Here is a 27,016-nt window from a genome sequence, read left to right on the forward strand (position 1 = left end):
CACGTATTTAACACTTAAAAAGAAAATTAAAAAAGTTCCGGGAACAAATTCATCAGAGTTGGATTGTTGTTGAGATCTGGAAGTAGAAATAACTTCTATCAGTCTTTCTCCAGGATGAGTGATGAAATTCTCTTTTCTTTTATTTCCGTTCTAAAATGATTCGACAGGTCCTGATAGAACGATTTAAGGTACCGAGTTAACGTAGTAGAGCATCCAGTATCGAATCCGCGAGGTTGAAAAATATGATAAATTTTTTACGATACCGGATAAGTCGAGCCCAGTACCTTACCATCCAGTTAGCTATTTGGCCGAGCGGTTAAGGTGACTTCCTACTGCTCTGGGGGACCCTGGATAGAATCCTGGAATTCTCATTTCAGAATGGTCTGTTCTAATATGTCGGGTTCCGTCCCTCACCATCCGGTCGCCCCCATTGTGGGCCTGGTCGAATCCATACTAGGCTTGTTTAAAAGAGGCCCTCTTAACGCCACAGGGCAAAAAGAGTTTTTAATTTAAAAAATTTCGGTTACTCTTATTGTGAGCCTTGACAAGCTAACGATGTGTACAGAAAAAAGGCCCTCTTAGTGCCCACATGATAAAAGAGATTTTTAAAATATTATGGAATGCTTCAGAAAGTTTCTTTTGGATTTAAGTAATGAATGATTCCTCTTAATTTACGCTATTGATTCAAGAAATTTTTGCATTTTTCGAAGGTGGGAAATAAGTTATTTGAAACATAAGGTAATAGAAGTTTAGATTCAAGATAATAACTGTATCGGAAAAATCGAAAAAAGAAAAAAATAAGTTTTATTTCGCTATGAGATTTAAAATTATTTACTGAATATATAAAAAGATTATTGGAAAAAGCCAGATCGTTATTGCGGGTAGTTACAAGTTTATATACGAAAAAGTTACAAAAACATTAATAAAAAATAAATGATTTTTTTAAACTACTTCCTCCCTCTAGACGTTAAATAAAGGTTTCTTCAGCAAGCCCCTTATGGGTTCGGCTAGGCCCACAATAGAGAGGCCAGGTGGTGAGAGAGGGAGACCGATGTATCCGGACGAACAACCCCAAAAAATTTCCTGGTGTTTTCCTACCCTTTCGAATTTAGTCCCGGGCCCGCAGAGCGGCAAGCTACCATCCGGCCATCCGACAGTACCTGGGATTCGTAAAGATGAATAAGAAAACTAATAAATATTTTATAAAATAACATCAACGGATAATAAAATTCATTAGCCAAGGTCGTTTGAAGACTACGAAATTTGGCGGGAAAAGTTACACTAATTTGACGCCGAACAAAGCAAGAACATTTTATTTCAAAAAATCATCAACACTAAAATTTTTAATCGATTTAAATTCTATTACGATTATTACGTATAATGCGGTATTTAAAAATGTTTATATTTAATTAATATTTACTAATTAAAATAATAAATAAATAGATAGAATATTTGAAAAATTCGAATCGTCTGGCAACCTGACGAAGACCAATCAAATCGTTGTTCGTTAGTAAAGGCGCGCTTGGTTCTTTTCATACCTCGTTCGGAATATTCATTCAATATAAAGATGGTAAGTTAAACGTTATTTGGATGGCGTATACGTTAAGAATATGCTAAATAATTAATATTATGTCTAGGCTGGCGGTAAAGCAGGCAAAGATTCGGGTAAATCCAAAGCTAAAGCCATATCCAGATCGGCAAGGGCAGGATTGCAGGTAGGCCTAATTCATTCTTTTGTTCGCTATCTCCCGCTTTCATTTGAATTTTCTCCTCTTCCTCTCTTTAATTTAAACTTCAAATAATTAATAAATTAATCTATAATTGTAATTAAAATGGATTCGTATACGTCGCAGTTTAATATAATTCACAAATAAAATATAATTTTTTATAACTTGGATGCGTAATTTGTGTTTATTTTGCTGTTTTTAAGGTCATTTTGACCATTTATCAATGCTCTGAAGGTAATATTCAATTGTAATTAATTAAAAAAATAATAAAATATATAATAATTTGCCATTATTTTTTTAATAGTTGTTTAGTTTAACTCCTAATAAATATTTGGCAAATTTATTGAAGCTGTAGTATATGAATTATAGCAGTAATTGAATGAAATATCAAAATGTAATTTATTATTATTTATTGTTTTTATGCAACCGTGCTGCACGCCTTAAATAAATTTCCTTGGAGTTTCGGACCGAGAACTGTCCCGTTCTGTACTTTTGCTTGTCCGCTCTGCTTATTGTTCTTTGAATGCTGACGGAGGCGTCGAAGCTTTTTTATTATGGGAGAAAAGAAGTCGGGAGTTTGTTGTAAGCGTGTGGGAATACGGGTTTAATGATCTGTGCTGTAGTTGGAAATTAATGCATTTGTCCTTATTTTTTTACTGAAATTGTTTGGTGGAATTAATAACTTGTCATGTTTGGAAGAATAGTGATTAGTTAGAAGTGAAGTCTATTTTGTTTATTTCTGAAGCATTTCATTATAAAGTTATGCAGATTATTATAAATATTGTTTTTGTTTCAAAAGAATTGAAAATTCTTAATTTTATAAAATAGATCTTGATCTTAATTTATAAGAGAAAAAAATTGAAAAGGGATCATCTAAATTTTTTTTAATTAAAGTAAATTGGTAAATGACTAAAAGGTATCAGTTATACTATAATTTTACAAAAATCTATATTTTTGAATAAAAATATTATTGCAAAAATTTTCTAATATGAAATAAATTAAAAGAATAGCATTGCAGAAAAATAGTCATATGCACAATAGCTTATTGTACTTGTATATATTATTACTAATTATCTAATGTTGGAAGTAGCACATCCCAAAATGAGTTACAATACATTTATAATACCTTGGTTACTGTAATAGTGCTGACTGTGGTTGTCATTATTTTTGAGTAAATAGGATTTTGTACGTTATTAGTGTTAATGTTTAGTTGAAAATGCTTAATTTTTATCAGTTTTTACCAGTGTTTTAAATATTTGTTTTAATAGTTTGCTTCTGAAAAAATAGTAAAAATTGATGGCATTTCTCAATTCAGTAATGTATGGAATAAGTGGTAATGAATTATACAAGTCTGCAAATTTCAACTAATAAAATACTGTTTGGACTCTGAGATGTGATTTTTACTAACTAAAAGTCTCTTAAATGTTTTCATCAAGTAACATTTTGATACAAAGATTTTTATAAATTTTTGATAAGACTTTGTAAAGCATACTATATACATATGTATAATAGTGTTTTAATTTATTTTAATGCAGAAAAGATTACCAATTTTAGTTTATTATTAACATATGTTGTATTTTTGTACCCAAATAAGCCACTAATTAGCTTTGTTGCTTATCAGTTATGATTTTTTTTGCCCTAAAACTGTTTCATGGGCCTTCTCTTGTGTTCTGTATGTGGAATGTCCCTATGCATAATCCAACAGTAATCTGCCATCATTACTGACTTTCCATTTCCTTATTGTTTTGATGGAATCTTTCACCCTGGGTGTGTTCATTAATAGCGGTCACTCTGCATCTTTGTTACTACAGGAGTGTGCTGCCGTTTGTAGGCATTGAGGAATGATGGTGAAAGAAAGAAAGATGGCAGCGCCCACACTATCGATAGTATCATGATAGAGGAATCTATAATTCTAAAATATGAGCTTTTAAAGGCAAAAGAAGGGTCCGAATTGTAAAATTTAATCATAAAATGGATTATTTGTTGAAAGAGCATTTAAAATAGCAACCAAAAAAAAAAATAGAATGCCAGCTATCATTCGAAAAAATTCAAAAAGACATTTACATCACCGCGTGCACTAACTTGCGCTTTCACAACTTCTAAATTTTCATTATAAAACCAGATAATGGAACCTGAACCGAAACTATCTGAGCCATGGAGGATGCCATGTTGCTTTCCACCATAAACTACTGCTACAAGTGGCTGTTTTGCTGTATGACAGCGTGCACTTCGACCAGAATTTAAGTACGTGTTCCACGGAATTTTTAAACAGATGTCGCTTGCGCAGAGTTACATGGAGGAATAAAAGAACACACCTTGTTTTTCACTTACAGTCCCTAGATTTTCAGGAAAGTACTTCAAGTGTGAGGTTCAGAAAGTGTGCCTTGAGGTTCATATTGCAGCCCAGTTTATAGTACTTAATTAACAAGTTCTCTACTATTTCTTTATAATTGGGATCTTTATTGTTTCCTAGAAACTTTGAACTATTGCCTTAAATGCAATCCAGGCATCCTGTTCTTTTTCATTCATTGCAGAAAAGTTCTATCTGATATTAATTTCCTTATCAGGTCCTGTAAATATACCTTTTAGTTTTGCTTTGGACAAGGCTATTTATGCAAAAAGCAGTCTCCATTCTTTGGTAAAGCCTTTATGAACTATTTCATTAGTCCCAGCTTAATTTAATATGCAGAGATGGCAGCAGCACTTTCTCTGGGTTCACCAAGCTGCTTTTCACAATATTTTTTATGCCAGATTGTAATTGTTTTCTAGGTGGCCATTACTTCTGAACCCAATTCCTGGCTCTACTGCCCCATTCACAGAGAAAACATGGAAACTTGGTATTACCTGACTGCTGACCTAATAACATGCATGCACAGTACTTTCAAATCTCCACAGATAAGCCACTGGTGTATATCATAACTATCTTTTTTAGAACAGTTTCCAGGTTTTCTTATGTTTTCTCCAGATGCACAGTATGTGGGTGTGAATATGTCACTAATATAGGCATAAAATATGTGAAGAAAGCATCAATTTAGCCAAAAAAAAGTGGTTTTGTAGAAACCTTACGTGATAGAGAAAACTAATAATAATTTTGAATTCAGCATAAAAAAAGCATATAATGATCACATAAAAAAATCAGTTTTTGCACTGTAGACCTGTGTTATTGTTAAATACAGTAGAACGTTGTTTATCCAAATTAATTGGAGACTGGGGTTGTTCAGATAACTGATTATGTACGAAAAAATATATTAACCTATCCAATGTTGAAATTTTTTTCCATTGAGTGTTGCTTCACATTGAATTTTTGTAGATGTTAAGCCTAACATAAAATTTTAAAATAATAATCGTGGCTATTGTATTGTTAAAAATTATTTCTTTATTTTGTACAAAGAAAATAAATATATTGAAAAATATAAAAACAAAAATTATTTTGTGGAAGTTAATCTAGTGTCAAAAATGTTTGATTCAGCACAACACAGTCCAACTGGAACTCTTTTGGTTGATCAGCTTTTGGATAAACGACACTCTACTGTAATAATAATTAAAGCCAATAAATCTTCAAATTGTGTATTTTTTTTAATTGTTTTAACATGTTCATTTAACATCATCATCATCATCAACCCTGGGCTCATTGCCCATTGGTGTCTGATGCCTTTTCCACTATGTTTTTCCATTTCTCTCTATCCATTGCCAATTTTCTCAATTCCTGTACTTTCGCTCCACACCACTTCACATATAGAGGCAGACCATATAGAGCAGTGTTTTTCAACCTGGGGGTCGTGGGTAGAAGAAAAAGACAAGTGTTTGTAGGTCCTACACTACATTAAAAAAACTACAATGTCAGCGAGAATTACGGCCCACCCCAGAAAATGATAGCGGAAAAAGTGTTGAGCTGATTTGCAAAAGGAAATAAAAAGTAGAAAAGTAAAAGCTAAAAATTCAGATTCTAAGAAAAAAGAAAAAGAAAAAAGGTCAACAGTTCCCTGTGCCTAATATTATAATTAAAGGAAGTTTCATACTTTGTGTGTTAAATTATTGTCGATTCTTCTGAAATTTTCATTTTAATCAACAATAATTTGTCTCAACAGAAAGAAAATTAAATGCATAGTTTTTAAGATCACTGATATAGTTTTAATATGGCCCTAGGGGGGGTCGCCAGAATTTTTTAACTTGTAAAGGGGTTGCGTATTCAAGAAGGTTGAAAAACACTGATATAGAGAATCAATCGATTCTCTATATGGTCTACCTCTTGTTAGATCCACCCATAATACCATAGACTAGAATCTTAATTTTTCTGTTTTCATTTATTCTTGTGTGTCCAAATGGTTGAAGTATTTGTTGTATAATTTTTTTTAAGAGATTCTTTTTCATATATCCTATTATAAAGTTTTTTGTTTGGTACTTTCTACATCCATCCTATTTGTAAGATCTTTCTGTAACAGTGTCATTCAAATGCTAATATTTAATATAGGTGTCAATAAAACCAAAATTTTCACTAATTTTAGCTTTACTTATTCTGCTTAATGTTATCAGTCAGTTATTAAAAGTATGACAAGTTGTACAGTGATTATGCAGATTCTGCTATTTCCTAACAGTAAGTGACCCAGTTATTACTTAAAAATTAAAATAAAAACTTAATAGCATTTGCTTTTCAATAGATTTAGTTAATTTCAGGAATTAAGTTTACTTCTGCTTTTTACAAGCAAAAGTAAATTTTGTCTTCCCATTAGGTTTAGAAGTGTTATTACTTAAGATTTTTTCTTTTTCCATTTAGCATTTCACACATTTTCTTTCCTGGTGATGGCCTAATGTATATGTATGGAATGTTGTAAATAATTGGTTACTTCCAAATTAAATTTATTAACTTCTCATCAGTCATTTTGAATTAAAACAAAACACAATTACAGATTTCCAGCACATAGAAACAAGCATGTTTTCAATGAATGATGCAATAAAAGGAAGTTATTAGTGCACCTGTATACCATTTATGAATAAGTTAAAATATTCCTCTTCTGGAAATTGATTCTTATCCAATCTAATGTGATGTTTCCAATTGGATCTAAAGTAGCATGTGAGGTTCCATTTAAATGCTCATTGTTAAAAAATGCTAACTAATTTGATCTGATGTTATGCATGACATGCTTTACAGTATTAGTTTACCCAAAAGTCTGGTTTTTGAGGTTAAAATTAAGATATAATTAAAAAGTGATTGAAAATACTTTATTCAGTAAAATAAGCACTATCACAATCTACAACCTTTTCCCAAGACACAAGTTTGTAAAGACCATTCTGAAAAAGTCCAAAGTTCTCTGCATGGACCCAAGAACAGAATAAGCCAAGAAAGCTGGCCCAACCAAAACAAATTTGCATTGCCACGCTTAATACTGGAACATTTATTAGATATACTTACGAACTTGCAGAATTGTCAAAGATGCAAAGATTATTCCATCAGGACATTTGATCACACAGCATAAACTTCTAATTCTCAACTTGAAGCTTGCCAAACAACAAAAAGAAATATGTAAATGGACCAGCAGCAATAAAATGGTGGAAACTACCTAAACAAAACAGCTTTAGCCAATAATCTCACCTTCCCAGAAATAAATCTGGTTAACTCAAATCGGTTGGGAGAAAAATTGAAACTGAGTTAAAAGTTTTTAGTTATGGAGGTTTGACAAAAAAATCAAGATTTTGTGCATTGGTTTATTGTTGATTTACAATAAACTGTCCATACTATATTTCTATGGGTCTTAATATGTAGAATCATGTGATTGTAAATCTCTTGATGTTGTCCAGAAACTCACACTTAGGCTTAACTCATATGTAGCAGTTTTCTACACTTTGTGGTTTTGCTGAAGTCAGATATTGCATGAAATAACCACTTGCAACCACAGTTTAGTGCAGAAATGGCAAACCTTTCTCAGTCTGCTTGCCATATAGCATGCTTATCTTTTAAAATGTTTATGCGTGCTGAAGTTTCACGCTGAATAAAAATATTCAAAAAAATTAAATGAATATGCTTTAATTAGAATAAATGTAAAGAAGGTGATTGGAAAAAGGATGATCAGGTGATAAACTAAAAGGATGATTGAAAAAGAAAGGCAATAAACCAAAATTGCATGTTAAGTTACACGCTGGATGATTTTTTTGACATGCCATAGGTTTACCATCCTTGGTTTTGTGGTTCATGAAGGGTCCATATTGGTGGTAGAAAACCACATCACAAAAGTTTATTACTAAAATGAATTTCATGGAAGCACTGCTATGGCTTTATTACACCAAAGAAAATGGCATCATTGAAATAGAAGATTTGGGTTTATTCAATTATAGAATTAAAGTGAAACCGATCTCCATTTTTATCATCAGTTGAGAAAGTACAAACTATGGAAGATATAAGTATATAAGGAAGTATAAGGATTAACACAACCTAATACAATGGAAGTTGGAGGCATCTTTTATGACAATGATTAGAGCCATTGCCCTCTACAGAGCAAAATGTTGACCTATCACACAATAGCACAACTACATGCTATGGAAATGCACATTATCTGTTGGGTGTTAGGCATCTCTCTTCTTGTTGATGTCACCAATGATACAATTTGAAAGAAGTTTGGCATTACACTCATTGACTAAAACACATGTGAATAGCCATTATGCTGGTTAGGACATTGGTTATTTAAACAGCTCTCAGTTCTGTTGTGAACTGCTCACAATCTGAAGAGCATTGGTCACTGATGACTTGGATGACAAAACAAATGGCAAAATACAATCCTTGCAGATCTAAAGGCCACTTGTACTCATCCATGGTACATCACTTATACTCATCCATATGATATCCAGGATCAAAACAAATGTCAACTAAAGATACAAATAGCAGATCCTGCCTAAATGGAAAAACACCATGATGAAGATTCTAAATGTCTCAATATTCAGACATGAAGCAATCATTCAACTTTCCTGTTTCCAAACTGATCGGTTTCAACATTGGTTGCACGTATGATTGTCCAGTGCCAAAGAGGTGATATGTCTGGTGACTATGGAGAATAGCATAGAATTTCTAAATTGAGGTTGTGCTTTGTCCTGGAGGAATATAATGCTTTGTGATTAATAAATGTAGGTTGTTTTTGGAGTAGTGCATCTCAAACCCATTGCAGTTGTGCCAAGAAAACATCTGCAGTGATTGTTTGGCCAGGGAAAGCTCATAACAAACCATTTTAATGTAGTCCATTGGACACACAACAGTTTCTGTTGATAGATGTTGGGCTTGGTGTCTGCAGTAGATTCACCAGACCATAACCAATGAAAAGAATGTTTGGTATTGTTGTGTAACAAAAAATGGGTTACATACTGTTTGTCAAAAACTGGATCAAAAATGGCTCATTATTGTCTTTTGGAAGCAGCAGAGCATGAGCTCCTGGAGCTTATCATTAGCATGTTTGTGCGGAACTTCTTTGCTCAGCTTCCAGGCTTTTCCTGGGTGATACAAATGCAAATGAATGGTTTTATCAAATTCATGTCAAATTTGTTTTCCTTCTGGATGTTGTCGTATGACTTATGGTATCCAAAAAGACTGACTACAATTGGTAAGGTTGGTTAAATATTTCATCTTTCCAGTCAGGAGTGAAGTAATTGCCATTAAGGCTAAACAAAAACCCTAAATGTAACTGAACAAAAAAGTAATTAAGAACAAAAGACTTACCTTATATCTTAGTTTCCCTATTGTAATGCAAATGATACACTAGGTGGGAAGTATTGATATAGCAGTTGAGGCTTAACATAACTCAATCCCAAAACTCAAAATAACTGAAAAATAATGCAGCTAACTATTTTATAACTATAAATAAGAATCTCTTGTTACATTGCAACTATGAATAGTGCCATTGCATTGGTTGCATCTTACATGTGCAATGAGGTGGGAGGTTTGCTAGTTGAACATATCTTATATCTTCTAAGTATATAAGCTCAGTAGTTCTTGTGAGGCCATAGTGGCCACATAAGAGAAATAGAACAGAATCATCATTATATGGGTTGGTTTTTGCAAGTGTTCAAACCACAAGTTGAATAAACAAACTTGAAGGGGAATGACACACAGATTTTGGCCCAAGATGTATACCACTCATTAATTGCTGACTCATATTCTACTTTGGGAATATTATCATTGGACGAACAAACATGCCTCCTGCACTCATGCAGATAACTGTTAGAAGAGAGTGTCTTTCAGTTGCAGTTGAGAACCCTTCTTGTCTCTTCCCTAGAGGCCTGTGATTTGTGTTATCATGATCTGCACATCAGAACTCTATTTCATTCATGTTTCTCTTTCTGCAGTGAAATTGTACTGCAAAATCAAGTATGTCAAAGAATTCCTAGACCTTTTGTTGAATCTGATAGCCTTGGTTTATGTTGTACATGTAGGCTTAGATAGCTAATATATTCTTATGTCTCTGCATAAATCTCTCTAACCAAATGTGAACTGTAGATTTAGAATGTAATTTTAAAAAAAAACTAAATGTAGAAATTATTACGACATAATTTACATTTTAATTTTGCTTTGCTCTTGAAAAGAGAAATTTTTGAATGTCATCCAGTATGATTAATTTATGAATCGTATTTTGACAGGTTATAAATGCACTTTTACTAACTGTTTGCCACTAATAAAAAAGTACTATTTGATTTTGAGTAATATTCTTGTTAAGATAGTCGTTTTTAATTAATTAATAAATGAAGTATAGAAATGAATTACAATTGTCCATTTTCAAATTTTAGGAAGCTTCTACTTTTTCTTAGAAATAAATTTATCTTGCATTAAGTGAAGCATATATAATATGTGAACTACCGGAAAGGGGGGTAGGTCTCCCGATCCGGCAACAGGTTGTTAAACCTTTTCACTGTCAGGATGGGTGGAAGGATTCTTTTTCCTGCAGTAACGGCCTTTAATGTTTCGGGTCGAGTGGCGGAGGGAGGAGTGCGTCGGTGAGACGACAGGCGATATACGAGTAAACGAGGAGGCCAGATGTAACATAAGAAAAATTAACAATTTATTAAAGCAAGTTTCGGGTAGTACATCGTCTAGTTCGCGTCCCTAAAACGCAGAGAGACCGAGAGAGAGCTTACAATAATTGGTTCCATACCTCTTGATCTGTTATCCAATGAGGAAAATTATCCACTCTTTGAATTAGGAAAGTTCACTAGTTAAATATTTAAATCAATGATTTAGGAAAGTTCACTGGTTAAAAAGGACACTATTTTTAAAGTTATCGGCTCCTGGCACCTGCTCTGGAATGACTCCCCCGAGAAGGAGAAGGAAGGGGTTTTTATAAGATCGGCGTGGGAGAATGGTCACGTGATTGATTGTTGTGAGGTAAAAGGTATGCAGGTGGGTCAGAGTTGTTCCTGGGCTCATGCTAACTATCAACTTAGCAGTTGGAATGTGGGATTAGTTTCGAATTGAATGGATGTTTATGTCGAACATAAACAAAAAGTTTTTTTTCCGTTAGGTTTCACTTTAAGTTAAAGGAAAATTTAATTAGATTTTAAGCAAATACGAGACAATTAATCAACAAATAGTTGGCAAAAATTCCGGATTTTACAAATACATATTCTTAATTCTGCTGTTCTTTTCTATTGTAGTGTTTGTATATGTAATACAAGATCTTGTAGTTACATAGTTTAAAGAAATTAATTTTTTTATCGAAATTGCAACAATAGTTTTTTCTAATATTTAAGTGTCCCAATGAAGATCATGAGAAGATGATTTTTGCTCTGCATGTTTCTAAGCTGTTCTAGCATTTTTCATTTAAATGAAAAAAGTATTTAATGATATTTAATTAACAATATTAACTCTAGAACTAAAGATATTCATTAAATTTTCTACGTTTATTTGCACTAAAATACTTTTTGGTTAAGTACAGGTAGCCCTCAATTTACGCTGCAGTTCCGTTCCTACAAAAGCCGGCGCAAATTGAATCGGCGTAAAATGAACCCATATTTACCCTGAGGTATAGGGGTTATGTTCTACATAAGTAAAAAAATAAGCAAATAATTTTGTTTATTAATACAATATAATACAAAATACATATAAATTTAAGTTTTAAAATGTATCTTAACATAAAATAAAGTGAAACATTTTTGTTAAAAAATTTTAGTTTCGGATCTCTTACATTTTTTGAAAAAGTATCCATCTTTAATTGTTTACATTTTTGTTTTCTTTCATTGAGAATTTTGGAATATGGTTGAATGGATGCGGTGATGCTCCTTTTTACATTTGCACTTCACTCCTAATCATTGTCTAACTCACAACGTTAATCTGTCAAACTTTCCATGGTTGAAAGGATACATTAACCCGACATAGAGCTATGGATGAGCGGAGACACTAATTGGTCTACCACCGGTCACCATAGCACATATATAAGTTCAGTTTGAGTGGGAAAATTCAAGGTGGCTAAGGAGAGATAGATATCGTCTGGCCAATGAGAAGTAGATTTGTCTCACTAATGATAGTTTGTGATCACTGGACATGCTACTGCATCATAAGGAGTTTTCCTGAACGAACTGATACGGGATACATTCATTGGTGTTATGGATTTGGACACCATTTATTGGACTATTAAGTTTAATAACTTGACACGTGGGTAACTAAATATTTAGTATTTTAATATTAATATACATACCCAATAATAATAAACAGAAAAAATATATATATTGAATAAAAATCTTTGTTTTAACGAATGTACAATGTCGCGGCTCAGTAAATACGTAAATAGTGAAATGAAAATCAGTCTAGCATAGGGAAAATCAGGGAATTACATTGCAAAACGGCAAATTGCGCAGCGGCGTTATTGTGAATCGGCATAAATTGAGCCGGTGTAAACTGAGGGCTACCTGTATATACTTTTAGGTCTAATAAAAGCATAATTTTCTCTGTTTTTTGTCATTTCAACATAACTGAAATCCCATTATAACCTTTCTTGATTTAGCAGGATAGAAGATACAATGGACAGTATTTGGGTTTTGAATTTTGCAGGAGCAGCCACTTGTTCACTTTTTTAAGGATCTAATCTACAAACTTTTTTTTATTTCATCTTGATTGAGATTCAAAGTTTAACTAGAAGTTTGATGAATAAATGTTATTACTAAAAGCAAAAGCTTGCTTTTATTTACACCAATTGTACAAACAAGTAAATGCTTATAAATCTGTGAATAAAAAATAAGTAAAAGCTTTGTTTTTTAAGTAAGTACTTCAAAAGTTTGTAGTTAGTTCTACAGATACATAAGTAAAAGGCTTCATATTCATATATTTTTGATTTTCAACGTAGAGGAAATGGTTTTTGTTGTTGTATTTTGGCAACATTGATGGATATCAATGTTGCCAAGATAAGCTATGAATCTTGTATAGATCCAGAAGTAATATGATAAGTACTGATTTCAGGAAATTATCGGTTTGGTGAAGAGGAGAACATTGAGTGGATCAACAACTACTTTCTCTGATGTAAAAATTCTCTGATATTCTTAAGATATATATTGAACTAGCTTTTGCCCGCGCCTTCGCTCGCGTTAAGAAGTATTATTATTAATTAGGTATAGTTTTTGCGGCTTTACTTTTGTTTAGCATGTGTAAAAAATTAGGGCCTACAAAACTTCTTTGTACACAATATTCTTAACTAATCTGTCATTAGGCGCTAAAAGTATCAAGCTATTGGGTGAACTTACTCGTGAGCAAGCAACATAAAACTGTCCATGAGAGAACATTCTTCAACTTCTCCATTAACGTTCAGATTTTCTTTAGCCATTTTAAAAAAGTCTAACCGACAAAACCTATACTTAAACCAAACGAAAACAAAACAAATGCCAAATACAAAGCAGAGTCTATAACCAAAACTACTAAACCGAAACAAAGCAAATGCAATCCAAAATATGCCAAGAAAAGAACAGCCAAAATCGTCAAATATAATCCGCTAGAAATATTTAGGTATAGTATGTACTATTAGATACGGCGGCCACTCATCATCGGGTATATGTAACTCAGTGAAAACACAACGATAGCGCGTTTTAAAATACTACTAACGCCATCTATTGTCAACATTTAGAACTAAAAATTATTTTGTTCGTCTTAATTTATTCGTTCCATTAGGTACTGATAGGTTCAAACTAATACATTTACATCCTCCATCATCCCTTATTTTATCCCCATGGGGGTTGAATTTATCAAAATCCTATTTAAGCGGACGTCTTCATCATAGTAGCTCCAATCTTTAATTTCAGTTCAATCAGTCGAAAATCTAAGAAGATTTATACAAACTTTCATCCCCTATTTTATCCCCTTAGGGGTGGAATTTATCAAAATCCTTTCTTAGGGGATGCCTACGTCATAGTAGCTTTATGCATGCAAAGTCTCAGCCCGATCGGTTTAAAATTGACAAAGTTTCATACAAACTTTCATCCCCTATTTTATCCCCTTGGGGGTAGAATTGATCAAAATCCTTTCTTAGCGGATGCCTACGTCATAACATCTACCTGCATGCCAAATTTCAGCCCGATCCGTCCAGTGGTTTGGGCTGTGCGTTGATAGATCACTATGTCAGTCACCTTTGAGTTATATATATTTAGATTTAGAATTTCAGGCGGGAGTCGTGAACATTGGCATTCACTCTAGAAGTCAGCAAGACTATTAAATAGGAGACTTTAAAAGTTTTACAGTATCATTGGGAGAAAAATGAATTATTGTATTTTATTGCTATGTAGGTAACTGAACACATTATTGCAGAGGAGTAGATAAGGTTTCCAAAAACATTTAATGAAATGACTTCATAACAGGACTGGCAAAAATAATTCTCGATTCCAAAAGATATTTTAGCACTTGATTGTATCAATACATGTGTGAATGTTGAAACCTGGCCTTCGTGAGGACAAATTTGTTAAATGAAAAGGAGTATCAATGATCACCATTCAGGTCATATGCAATACCAATGTGTGGTTTACTAGTGCCTGAGTGTGTTTATGACAGCAAAATTTGGAAATGTAGTGCAGAATGTAAAGTTATGATAAAGTCCAAAGATAGATGTTGGCTTATAGTATTACACCATGGCTGTTGACTCCCTGCAAAACCCTAAGACTCCTGAAGAACATTACTTTGTTAAAGTGTTTATGAAGGAATGTCTTGTTATTGAATGCTGTATAGTGCTTGTTTTCTGTTTTGGCTTACACAGTGAGTTGGGCTGGATTGTGTACCCCCTTTAATCATTTGTTTTGTTCTCCACAACATATCAAAAGACGTAAATGACAACTGCCCGGATTTCTCTGAAATACCTTGGAGTTGTGATGATTCATGCAAGCAAAATGAGACTCAAAATCAGAAACAAGGAAAAAACACAAGGAAAACAATTGTTGACATTTTGTACACTAATTGATAAACTCTGTGACTTGTGGCCTTTTTAGACCAAAAATGATAGAGAAAAAAGACAAAAAATTAAATGGATTAAACTAAATAAATTTTTTGTAGATTAAGTTTTTATTTTTAAAATTATCATTAACTCAAAAAATATAATTGGACAAACTCAAACTTTATTATTTTGTAAGGCAGAGTTGTTTCCTTTCTTTTATACAAACATTTTTAACCAATTTTTAAAATGTTTGAATGTTCAGACAATTCAGAATTCAATAGGAGTAAAAATACAGTCATGAAGATGATGTATGGACATTGGAGCTGAACACACGTCGCTGCTATACTACTGCAGTTCACAATGGCTTTCACGTGGCAATGTCTTATCCCATGCATTCAAGCTGTCAAGAAATTCACACTTATTTACAAGAGGAAGGTCATGAAAACTCCAGGATTGCTGAACCCAACTTTTTGCTGAAACTAGCATATTTGTGTAATATATTTGACAAGTTGAATTCCTTCAATCTGTTTCTGCAAGGCAATAACATGCACATTTTGAAACTTTTGGAGGTGGTTGTGGCATTTAGGAAAAAGCTGCAGTTGTGGATAAGAAAAATCAATGAGGATGATGGTCTACATTGTTTCCCTGAATTGCACAAATGTGTGGCCTGTAATAAAGTCATTGTTCCATAAGACTTGCTGTCCCTTTTCAAGGAACATCTCTCAAAGCTCAGTGACTGGTTTACAAAATACTTTGAAGAAGACAATGAGAAATTTGTGTGGATCCAAGATCCTTTCTGTGCTCAAGCTCCACTGGAATTCACTTTGCAAGGAGAGAATCTAACTGAACTCTCTTGCAACAACAGCCTGAAAACAAAATTTGCTTCTTCCGATTTAGTGGAGTTTTGGATATCAATCAAAAATGAATATCCAACTCTGAGTTCAAAAGCTGTAAGGTTCCTCATTTCCTTTACGATAATGTATTTATGCGAAGCCGGATTTTCAGCTCTAGCTGTAATAAAATGCAAATATCACTCAAAAATCAATGTGGAGTGAGAAATGAGAGTGGCAGTGTAAAACCTTATTCCACATTTTGAAAAATGTGGCTATCAAAGCTCACCCGTCACATTAACTTACTTGTCATTGAAGGTTTTCATCATTTATTTCGTATTTTTTTGTATTTTCATATTTTAGTTTGATGGTTCTTGTAATTCAATTTTAATAAATGTGAGCTTTATCTTAAGAGTTGTTTTAATTTCTTTGTGTGATTTGTCATTGTACACACATTTTGACAAGGTTGCTGGGACTAAATACTAAACCTGTAAGTGTGCCACAGACTGATAGTTTAGGAACCACTGTGTTATTTCACTGTACAGCTGAAGACGAGATGGACACTTTAAAAACATTTTTTTTTCATCTCTGATGTAAAATCTGTTGGCTTTGCTGTATTTAGCACAATTGGATTTACAAATTTTGTATAGGGCATGTGTGATGTAAGTAATGTGTTTAAGTTTAGGGTATGTCATTTTCAAACTTTTACAAAGCTTGTTCTATTATCACTTTCTACACAAGGTCAAATTTTATTCCATCTGGCCAGATTGTTGAACAGAGATCATTGCATGATGGATAAGGCATTTGTTTTGGTAGTTCATTTATTTTGATGAGCATTGGAGTAACTGAATTGCCTGTAAATGGTGCCACAAGTTTGTTTAAAACAAATTGGTTTCCCCCCCCAATTTGAAACCGTGTCTTGTCTCTATTTATCCTTATTACACGATGAAGTACACAGAAAATTTATACAGATTGGAAACATTACATCCCTGCTAAAGTTTTAAGATGTACAAAACAAGAACAAAACACAAGGAATCAAGGAAAACAGCCTTTAGTGAAAGGCTATAAGCCGACAGAAGAGGGGCAAACACCCGAAATGCGTATCTGCACCTAAACAACAGAATAAAGACAAATGTAAAGCCTGGTGTCTGTTGAATGCACTTAATTGTGTGATAAGGAAAAATTGGTTTTTTTCATTGCTTCATCTGTAATAAACAGGCTTATCACCAATAATAGAAATGATTTTTATCAAGGACATGCTTGTAGACTGGCTCTGTTTTTTTTATAATGTACAGTACTTTCTTTAAGCATTCATCCATCTGTATACTTATCCAGAAAATTCTTTAGTGATGAATGGTTTATTTTACTCAGCTGCACTCATTGCAGAAAAGTTGTTGCAAGATCTTGATAGAATTTATTTCCCGGTTGATTAGTAGCATTATTTAGTGAATTTCCTGTAAAATCTTGTTATTTAGATGACCTGTGTAGCTCCTTACAATATTCATTTCAATTTCTCCATGTGACCCTTCACTCAAGATGACAAATGCTTATTATTAATTAGCAAAACTGAATTATACATTACATCAAAATATACTTCCATCAGTTTCAATACCTTCATCTTTGAAGGAATTTGCCAATTTGTGGTTTACATCTTTGCACTTTTGGCATTACAAAACAACAGGAGAAAATGTTAGAAATTCAATCTTGTAGATTTGTGACCTCTGCTGTTGTTATTGTAAATCACAAATATTAAAGTGCTAAATTATTACTTTATATTTAATAAATGCTTATTCTGTTTTTTTGGGGGAAAAAAGTTATTACGAATTAAGATAAGGAAAAGGGGGAAAGGTGCTAAATCATTAAAAAGGGAAAGATGAAAAGGGTGCAAACAAATGTAGCTCATTTGTTACATAAACATGAAATAAATACAAATGAAGTGTTTCTGCTTTCTCCCCTAAACTAGTGTGAGTGAGTTGCTGCAACTTTAAAATCTGAGCTTTAGTAATGACATTGCCACTAAGCCAAGCCACATTGGTGTGGCCCACTCTGGAGGGACTGATTTGCACTGTAGGTATAAATTCAATAATGGTTGTTTTTAGATAGCATAGAAAGCTATAAAATTTCATGACTATTGCATACCTTCTATATGAAATGTTATTCTAATACATGTTTTGTAACATCATAATTTTCAAATCCCTTTTACTTGTGTCTCACATTTATACCTTTCCACCTAAAATGCACGATGTCATAGAAATTATTAAGATATGTTCACAAACAGAAGTATGTATCCATTCATTTAAACCTACAAATTTTAGTATGTGCACTGCTGGTGCTTTTTGCATGCATACTTATGTACTGTACATATATTGAGATTTTAAATGCACATAAATCTGGCCATTAGTTATCGCTGAAAGTGATGGTGCATGAAAGTATTGTGTTAATATTTTCTCATAGATTTTCCACAGGCATCATCATTAGTTTTTTTATGAACTGATTGAAGCTTGCATCAAGGAATATACTATTTGCAACAATGTGTTCAATATTTAGAAGTTGTTATCAAATATGTAATATCTAAATACAGATTATTTCTTGAATTTGAAATGGTTCTTTTGTACTTATTTGTAGATTACATAAAATAATTTAAGCTTATAACTAGGTAATATTTTCTTATCTGTACTGTTGTAAATACAAATTTATTTACTATTTGGAAATAAGCATATCATTTAGTTGCATTGGAGAATTTCATCAAATTGGCTTGTTGAGAAATTTGAACTAAATTCATGCAGAATTATGTTGCAAATGATACTTATAATTTGGAAAGTTGTATACTAAAATGATAAAACCAATACTGTTGACAGTGAATTTGATACACTGTAAATATCAAAATTTATTATTTTTGTGCATTATTATTTATACATTGATGATAAATTAATATGTTAATTTCTTTTCAGTTCCCTGTAGGTCGTATTCATCGACACCTAAAAAGTAGAACTACCAGTCACGGAAGAGTAGGAGCAACAGCAGCTGTATATAGTGCTGCTATTTTGGAGTATTTAACTGCTGAGGTAATAAAATTTAAAATAAATTTTATGTTAAAATTTATTCAAAATTATGTTTATAACAGAATTTCTGGCATAACAACTGTTTTTAAATGAAATTTTTGAAGGTTCAGTGGCTTACTATAGAATAATTAATTTTTAAAATATGTATAGCATGGATTTAATGTATATGGAAACTTTATTTAATTTTTGCATTAGCTAAAATTCAATGTTCATAAAAATTCAAATATTTTGTTGGAGAAACCACTCTTACATCTAGTCAAAAGTATTTTTGAGTTTATGGTGGTTGTTGGGACGACAAAAAAACAAAATTCTACATTTAGAATCAGTTCAAAAAACTAATACAGGAAGTCCTTGTTAGATTTAAATTGAAGGGACAAGATAAAAATAAATTTAAAAACTCACGCCAATATTTGTCTAGTTTCTGGGTACAAATTCACTGAGTTCAGCGTTAATAAAGCTTCTTTAGTCAAAAGAAATTGTAAAGAACAAGAAATTGAAGGGACAAGATAATTGCCAATATCCAAGATTTACATTTTTCTATACAATATGCCAAATGCCATGTAACTGATGTAATTTAATAAGGAAACAGAATATGGCTACATATAGAAAATGTTATTTTTGTTAATTAATAATAAGAAGAATATAAATGAGAAGGTAAACAGCATGTGTCAGGTGAGAACCTCACAGGTTGCCAGATAGGTTTCATAAAATGTAAAATAGAATTTCTTAAAATGTATTACTTTTTGAGCCATTTAAAAATGATTAAACTGCCCAAATATAGTAACCTACAGCCCTACAAATATTTCAATCTGCTAATCGTAACTAAATCTTGCAGTCCCGAAACCCAGCCATATTTTAAGAGTTAAGAGGGGGAAAACTTGTCTATGGGTTGGATAAGATTCAATCTTTTCACACCTGTGGACCAGCAGAAGGCTAAATTTAAAAGATAAATTTTCTAAGACTTAAACTACTTAGACAGAGTGACTGTCAGGACTTTATTTAAACAACTAGCAAATAGGCCAGGCATTGCTTGTGCAAAAAGTAACAATAGCAAAGATTAAGATTATTACATTATAGTCAATCTTACCCATTTTCACAGAATGCAAGAATTAGGTCCCCTGTTTCCAGACTAATTAGAGAATTTTTAGATGGGTCTAAAAAATATGTTTGATTTCCCGCAAAAACGAAAAAAAACTGCATCTGCATCATCTGTAAATCTTGTACATCGCGTTCTCTTAATTATTCCATTGTTACTTAATACTTCCATTGTTGAAGCCTTAATCCTGTCCCTCTCCCCACGGGGAATTTCAAATAATCCCTTCTTAGTGTACATTCTCATGACATACCCTAACTGTGTACCAAATTTCAACTCCTAACTGTTTGGGTTCTGTGCTGTTTATTATCAACCCATTTTGATTATATATATAGGTTGTAATAATAAAATAAATAAATAACTGTTTATATTAATTAAAATTTAAAAATCTTATTTTGTTACTACAAAATTAAGTACCAGTCTACAAAATATTTTGTGGACCAGCAGGAAATTGTGGGGTTCGAGGGCCGTAAAAGGTTTATTACGTACTTTTTTGGGTAGAGTCCTGCCACCAGGTGTGTTTTATCGGACACACCACCGTTTGTGATGAAATGGATGATCAAGGCGCGAGGGTAAAAGTCACTCTGAAGTCCAGGAATGAGCCTCTCAGGAGGAAGAATGTAGAGTCAGATATAACCAATTTAAGGACATTTATTAACATAAACGAAAGTTCAGAACAGAATTATAAAAGCCAATTTTGGAAATTTGTCTATTTTTATCTATATAACGAGGGGGTGCCTAACGGGGGGTATTCAAACTTACGCGAATCACAACATACCAGATAAACAAGATGTCTTCTCTTGTGACGTGGACTTGACAGCCAAGACTGCAGAGGTTTCTGGTGTTCACTGCACTTTGTCTCGTGCTTGCTCGTTTTTGGAGTTGTCTTCTCTTGAACCACTCTTTCTCTGGTTGGAGCTGTGTCCACAACTGCTGACTATCTCACTGTCTCTTTCTAACTGGACGATGTCGTCCTCTCTGACTGCACTCTCTAACTGGACTGTATCTTTTCTAACTGCCTTTCTCTGACTGGACCGTGTCTTCCTCTCTGACTGCCCTTTCTCTGGTTGGGGCTCTCCTTTTAAACCCTTTCAGCATGAGAAAGTTCATCATTGGGTGATGATTCATTGGCAATGTCATCATTGTGGCTGAGGCAGTTTTTTCTTATTTGGTGATGATGTCCAGCTTTCTCTGAGTTGACAAGACTCATCTTTGTTCTTAGTCATTGTTTGTTCATTGATTGCTTTGACTAAGTTCTTCATGTAAACATTGCCGAAAACAAAGGGGGATGCAATGTTCTCCATTTCTATATATGTTTTTGATTATTTAATTGTTCTTTCCTCTTTTCTTTGGCATGTTGTGAGATTTCTGATAGTTAATTAATAATAAACTGTTTTATTCTAATTAATTAAGTAGATTTTAAATTTGGAAAGGGGGAGTTCCTAGATTGGTAAAATAGGCGAATTTCCTCTTACAACTTTGGTTAAGGTTTACACAAATACATAATAAAAGGGTATAAAATAAATAAACAAAAATTATTACAAATAAGTTTACAAATATATATATATATTTGGAGGTGGTGGTGGTCCTCACAAAATTTCTATGGACCGACACTGGTTTGCAGACCCAAGGTTGAAGAACAGTGGGTTAGCTGACACCTGAAAATGTCTTGTTGTAAAAGTAAAACCATGCTGACCAGATTAGAGTTGTTCTTGGTCTATAATTCTTATAGTATGGAGAGACATCAATGTAAGCAAACAAATTAACATAAGTTTATCACAATTTGGGCAGAATTTTTACTTCAAATTTTGAATTAATGAGGATTTCCTGTAATTTAGGTTTTTTAGATTGATGCTGAATATGCATAAACATATTTACAAGACTGACACTAAACTTGAAAATTTTCATCTTACAAGATATTTAGAGAAATAAACCAGTTAACCTCTTGAGATCCACTACTGAAAAAAAACTTTTTTTTATTGAAGTTTTATGCTTTTGACCTTTAGGTATCACTTATTAGTAAATTGTTATTTTTCTAAATATTTTTTGTTTTGGTCATTAAAAAATGGTGTGTGTCATGTCATATATGACACAATAGATCTTTACCTGTACAAAATGCAAACTTTTCTGTTCATGTAAAAATAGTTTATTTGACTGTTTTTGTACATTATTTAACATTTTATATTTACATATGATAAGCTTTGAAACAATTTTTATTTTACCAAGGTACAGATGTATTTTGCATTTGATACAGTACACTGTAGCTCTTACATTTTTACATTCTCCCATTCGTCCATGGTGATTTTTGCAATTTGCAATGATAACTGGCATGTGTTTTGCTTCACTTTTGCATTGTATTTCAGTGGGATGCAAAGTTGGAGTATTTTTTGTATGATTTTCTTTTTCTTTGTCATTTTCATTGTTCCCTTTTTTCTTATTGCCTGCACTGTCTGAATGTGATAGCGATTTTGACACTTTTTTAATTTGTTCTTTGAGCAGAGTAATGACTTACATTCTCCAGGACAGTCTGCTCAAAAAACAAATGTTTGGTCACTGTCTTTATCACTGAACCAGCCTTCCAGGTCAGACAAATTTCTGTCAGTATTGTTTGTCCTATCATGTTCCTTTCTTATTTCGACTGTTGACAATGAGAAATTAAAACTAAATCATTAACATTTATTATAAATGTGTGATTTATGATATTTATAAGTTCTTAATAAACAAAATCTTGCAGACCAAATAAATAAGTAGACAAAAACAAATCACAAATTTGTGATGAATAAAAATAAATCATTATTTTTATTAATAAATTAATTTAATAAAAAATGAAAATAAATAATAGAATACATATTGCCATCCTAATGACCAAATATCTATAAAAGTAAATAACTTGCAAATACGAAAACAGTTCATACACTGTAATGTAATTATTGTAACACAGAGATGCAATGTGTCATATACAACACGTTGAAAAGTTAGCTCATCTCATAAAATACTGTTAATTATACAGTTTTTAAAAACACTCTTATGTAATCTTAGAAGTCTCCTGAACAAAAACTTGTTTAAATTGTAAACTTATAATCAATAGAAATAGAAAAAACTGAATACTGTGACATCAAGCAGTCATTGATACGATCACTTCCAATGCTCAGACAATCACTTATATTTTTCTTTGTCTCTGTCACAGTGGGATGCATGTGGTCTAATAAGCTTCACCAAACTCTAGTGACAAAATGTATAACTAATATAATTGTTTAGCAAGCAAAAAAGCAGAGCTGCTTCTCATTCTTTGGAAGGAAAATTGCACATCATATACAACACACAGCATCCCAAGAGGATAAATGCTTAGAAACTTCATTAATTAAATTATATATAAAAGTATTTTTCATTGTTTTAGTAATGAAACTAATCAAATATTTTACCAGTAGTAGGCAACAGAACTGAAATATTCAAGAAGTAGCAGTTTTGATGATAAGTTCTATTGTGAGCTATTATCATTTGTCTGAATACACTTATTAAACCAGTCAAAGAAGAATTACAGCATATTCAGGAAGTCATATTATTCATTGATACTGGGAAAGCATTTGACTTTTTTCTCTTCAGCCCTATTTACAGAGATGACTATATATTTAGGGTTGCCTAGCTCCTTGATAGTCAAAGCCATTTTTCAAAATTTGAAATTTTTCACAAGCCGCAATTAAATACGTATTAAAAAGGTATGCAAAAAATTCCAGATTACAAATTATATTCGTAGCAAGAGTGATACAAATTGTTTCCTCCAGAGCACAATGTCAACTGTCCATTGCAAAGACAGTTTACAAATTCAAAATCAGTCTGGAGTCGGTCGATAACGATTACGCCACTGTTTATGTTCGTTCGCGCAGTTTTCGATGAGTCATATCATTCTTAACTTGGACGGAAATGAAATTTGTTACAACGTTGCACTTAGTCTTTTATATTTGTTAGTAATTTAAAAGACATTTTGAAACACATACTGAACGATAATAATTTTTAAAAATATAATAACACAAAAATGAAAAGAGAACTCGGGTACATTTATCTAGAGCCACAAATAATCCTTCAAAGAGCTGCATGTGGCTCGTGAGCCGCAGGTTGGCCACCTCTGCTATATACATTTTAAAATCATTAAACCATTTTTTATATATAACAATAAAATATTAAAACTTAAAATTACATCTCACTTATTACTATCTTGAAATCCTACACCTCTCTCATGAAGTACTGTAACTAGACATGAAACAGTTGTAAGTTTTGATGATTTTTTTTGAGTTTATAAAGATTGACAAATAATTTCCGAAAACTTAAATATAAGAGGAACTATTTACATGATACATTTTTATTTTTATAAAATGTTAATAGATTTATAACATATTGAAATTTTACCTTTTTTTTGTCTTCGATAACATACCATGTACTGTGTGATTAACAAAACTTAAAATAACCATTTTAAATTTCAGGTTTTGGAATTAGCAGGAAATGCCAGTAAAGATTTAAAAGTCAAACGTATAACACCACGACATTTACAGCTCGCAATTCGAGGAGACGAAGAATTGGATTCGCTCATTAAAGCCACCATTGCCGGTGGAGGTAAGTCGTCTTTTTTTTTTTTTAACATCCAAAGAATTTTGGTCTGCCACTTATTATGTGTTTACTTTTTTCCAGGTGTTATCCCTCACATTCACAAATCTCTTATTGGAAAGAAAGGCTCACAGAAAACACCATAAATGATTTTTTAAGTCATTCCTTGTTTTATTTTACAAAACATAACCATTATATATCTATTACATATTCATTTAGCAGTATTAAAGACATTTGTTCATAACATCTCTGTATTTGAAATAGAAATTTCTAAACCGATCACTGCCTGCACACATACACAGAGAAAAACTACTTGATTAACTTTATTGTGTTTTTTTTGCTTCTGAAAGTATAATTGTGACAGGTTCGTTTCTGTACAGAAAAAACTATTTTATAACACTTTTATTCCATTCATTAAATTTAGATGTTTTGCTAGTAGACTTTGCAATGTAAATAAATAAAAAAAATTTTTTATATTCGTATCTTAAAACTTAAGACAAGATTAAATAAAAAAATTGCTTTTAAGGCACTTTCTCTTGGCAAAATTTAAATGTTTGTGGCAAAAGTCTTACATTTTTAAATTTTACTTTTTTAAAATTTTATTAAATAAATAAATAATCATTAATATTTTTTACACAATTATTTTGAATCGAGAAATATTGTTTATAACTTTTTTATTGTCCTTAAAATGGCTATCTCATGCAGTTTAAAAATTGATGGCTCATTTCGGTAAATTAGCGAGCAGATAAAACAACCATTTACTGTTTATAATTACTAAACAGACTTAAAATACGTCCAGTAAAATATAACTTGATGCTTCTGTATAATTAGTTTACAAAATAAGGGAATTGACAAATGACACCTAATGTTAAATTCCAATTGATTATCAGGATAATCCACTTTGTATTTTGCATAATCGTAACAAAAAAAGAAAATTGGGAATTTATTTGTGGTTAAACTCCTTTTCTATACACCAGTTTAATAAATTAATGCATAAAAGATTGCATTCAATTGTTACAACTTCCCTGACAACTAGATTAAGTTTTTTGATAATTCAAGCAAAGTAAAATTTGCCATTCGCGCAATTTAGTTTAAGTTACAAGGTCTGATCAAAAAAGGTGTTCAAAGGATCAAAAAGACCTTTTGTTTTCTTTTTTGTAAGCTGGGGTTACCATCATGTGAACTTGTATCCTACTGAATTTGTGAATTTTTCTTAGCCTATCCTACTCTTTGGTCACTGTTGATTAAGTGAAAATAGTGGAACATGACAACCTGATTTCATGAAGATCTAGAGGTGAGACCTAGGTCTACAGGTATGATCCTAAGACAGGCACAATCTTCCCAATTGGAACAGCCACAGTCTCCACGACTAAAGAAGGCAAGATAGTCATGGCAATGTGAAGGTCACATTGACCTTTTTTTTCTTTTTCAACCACCAGGGCATAGTTCACCATGAGTATGCTTTTTGTGGACAAACTCTGAGAAAGGTCTGACTGTTTTATGTCACCTAAATACTCTACAAGAGACCACAGCTCTTGCAGTATGACAACCAGTTTATTCATCACGACAACACTCGAGTCCACAGATTGCACCTCTTCCGGACACTCCTTGAAAGACAATATTGCACAAGTTCAGCAGCCTTCTTTTTTTACTCCTTACACGATTCCAACCCAAACACAAAATGCCACTCAGAGAGCTTTTGGGACAGACCTAATGCAACAAAAGCCTGATGGAGATTCCAATAAAGGACTGAAAAATGCTTTCAACAGTTGAATCATCACTGGGAAGAGTCTGTGAACTCAGAAGGGGACTCATGTTTGAATCTAATAGACGCATAACTTTTTGATTAAATTAATAAACTATGAAAGCAAAATCATTTGTCACCGTATTTTAGAATTTCCAGATTGTTAATCTTTTTAAAATAATTTTCAATAGTCTACCGTTTCGTCATCCAAGTGCATGCCATCGTTAATTTAGTGGGATGTACAGTACTTACAGTACAGTATTTTTGGTGGGAAATTTCGGGATACTGATTTTTATACTTATATAGTATTGTTATAAAATACTGTGCCTTTTGTTGAACAGCCTAAGATGAATAATTAATTTCGTGTTTGGCTCGACGACATCCCAGTTTTAGTGGATTCAATGTAAACTAGTTTGAAATAGTTGAAAGATGACAACGGTGCCTGTAATACACGAGAGTATGCTGTAACTGTTAGTGCACGGACCTAGGACCAAAGGGTTGTCCAAAAGGGAATATCGAAAAAAATCATCAGTACTTATTTTCAAGTTTTAATTTTGCCGCCGTGGCCGATTCTGGTAACTCTTG

The 27,016-nt window shown here is 32.5% G+C and overlaps 1 protein-coding gene across 1 annotated transcript; it reads left to right on the forward strand.

Annotated features, from left to right (window-relative positions):
• The first annotated feature begins 1,460 nt into the window (after nucleotides 1–1,460).
• LOC111640002 (histone H2A.V) lies at nucleotides 1,461–25,177 on the forward strand. The gene is made up of 5 exons (XM_023385996.1): nucleotides 1,461–1,570; nucleotides 1,638–1,715; nucleotides 18,885–18,998; nucleotides 24,567–24,696; nucleotides 24,772–25,177. Exons 1-5 carry the CDS (start codon nucleotides 1,568–1,570, stop codon nucleotides 24,831–24,833), a joined length of 387 nt encoding a protein of 128 aa, XP_023241764.1. The 5' UTR covers nucleotides 1,461–1,567; the 3' UTR covers nucleotides 24,834–25,177.
• The last annotated feature ends 1,839 nt before the right edge of the window (nucleotides 25,178–27,016 follow it).

Source organism: Centruroides sculpturatus, unplaced genomic scaffold, assembly GCF_000671375.1.
Source record: "Centruroides sculpturatus isolate CEXI.00-Female unplaced genomic scaffold, Cexi_2.0 scaffold1404, whole genome shotgun sequence".
In the NCBI taxonomy this organism is placed as follows: domain Eukaryota; kingdom Metazoa; phylum Arthropoda; class Arachnida; order Scorpiones; family Buthidae; genus Centruroides; species Centruroides sculpturatus.

What these genes read in the sequence shown, in the direction of transcription:
- LOC111640002 (XM_023385996.1), top strand. An exon ending in CGGCAAGGGCAGGATTGCAG is followed by an intron (nt 1,716 to 18,884) that starts GTAGGCCTAATT and finishes ATTTCTTTTCAG; the next exon opens with TTCCCTGTAGGTCGTATTCA. An exon ending in AGCCACCATTGCCGGTGGAG is followed by an intron (nt 24,697 to 24,771) that starts GTAAGTCGTCTT and finishes ACTTTTTTCCAG; the next exon opens with GTGTTATCCCTCACATTCAC.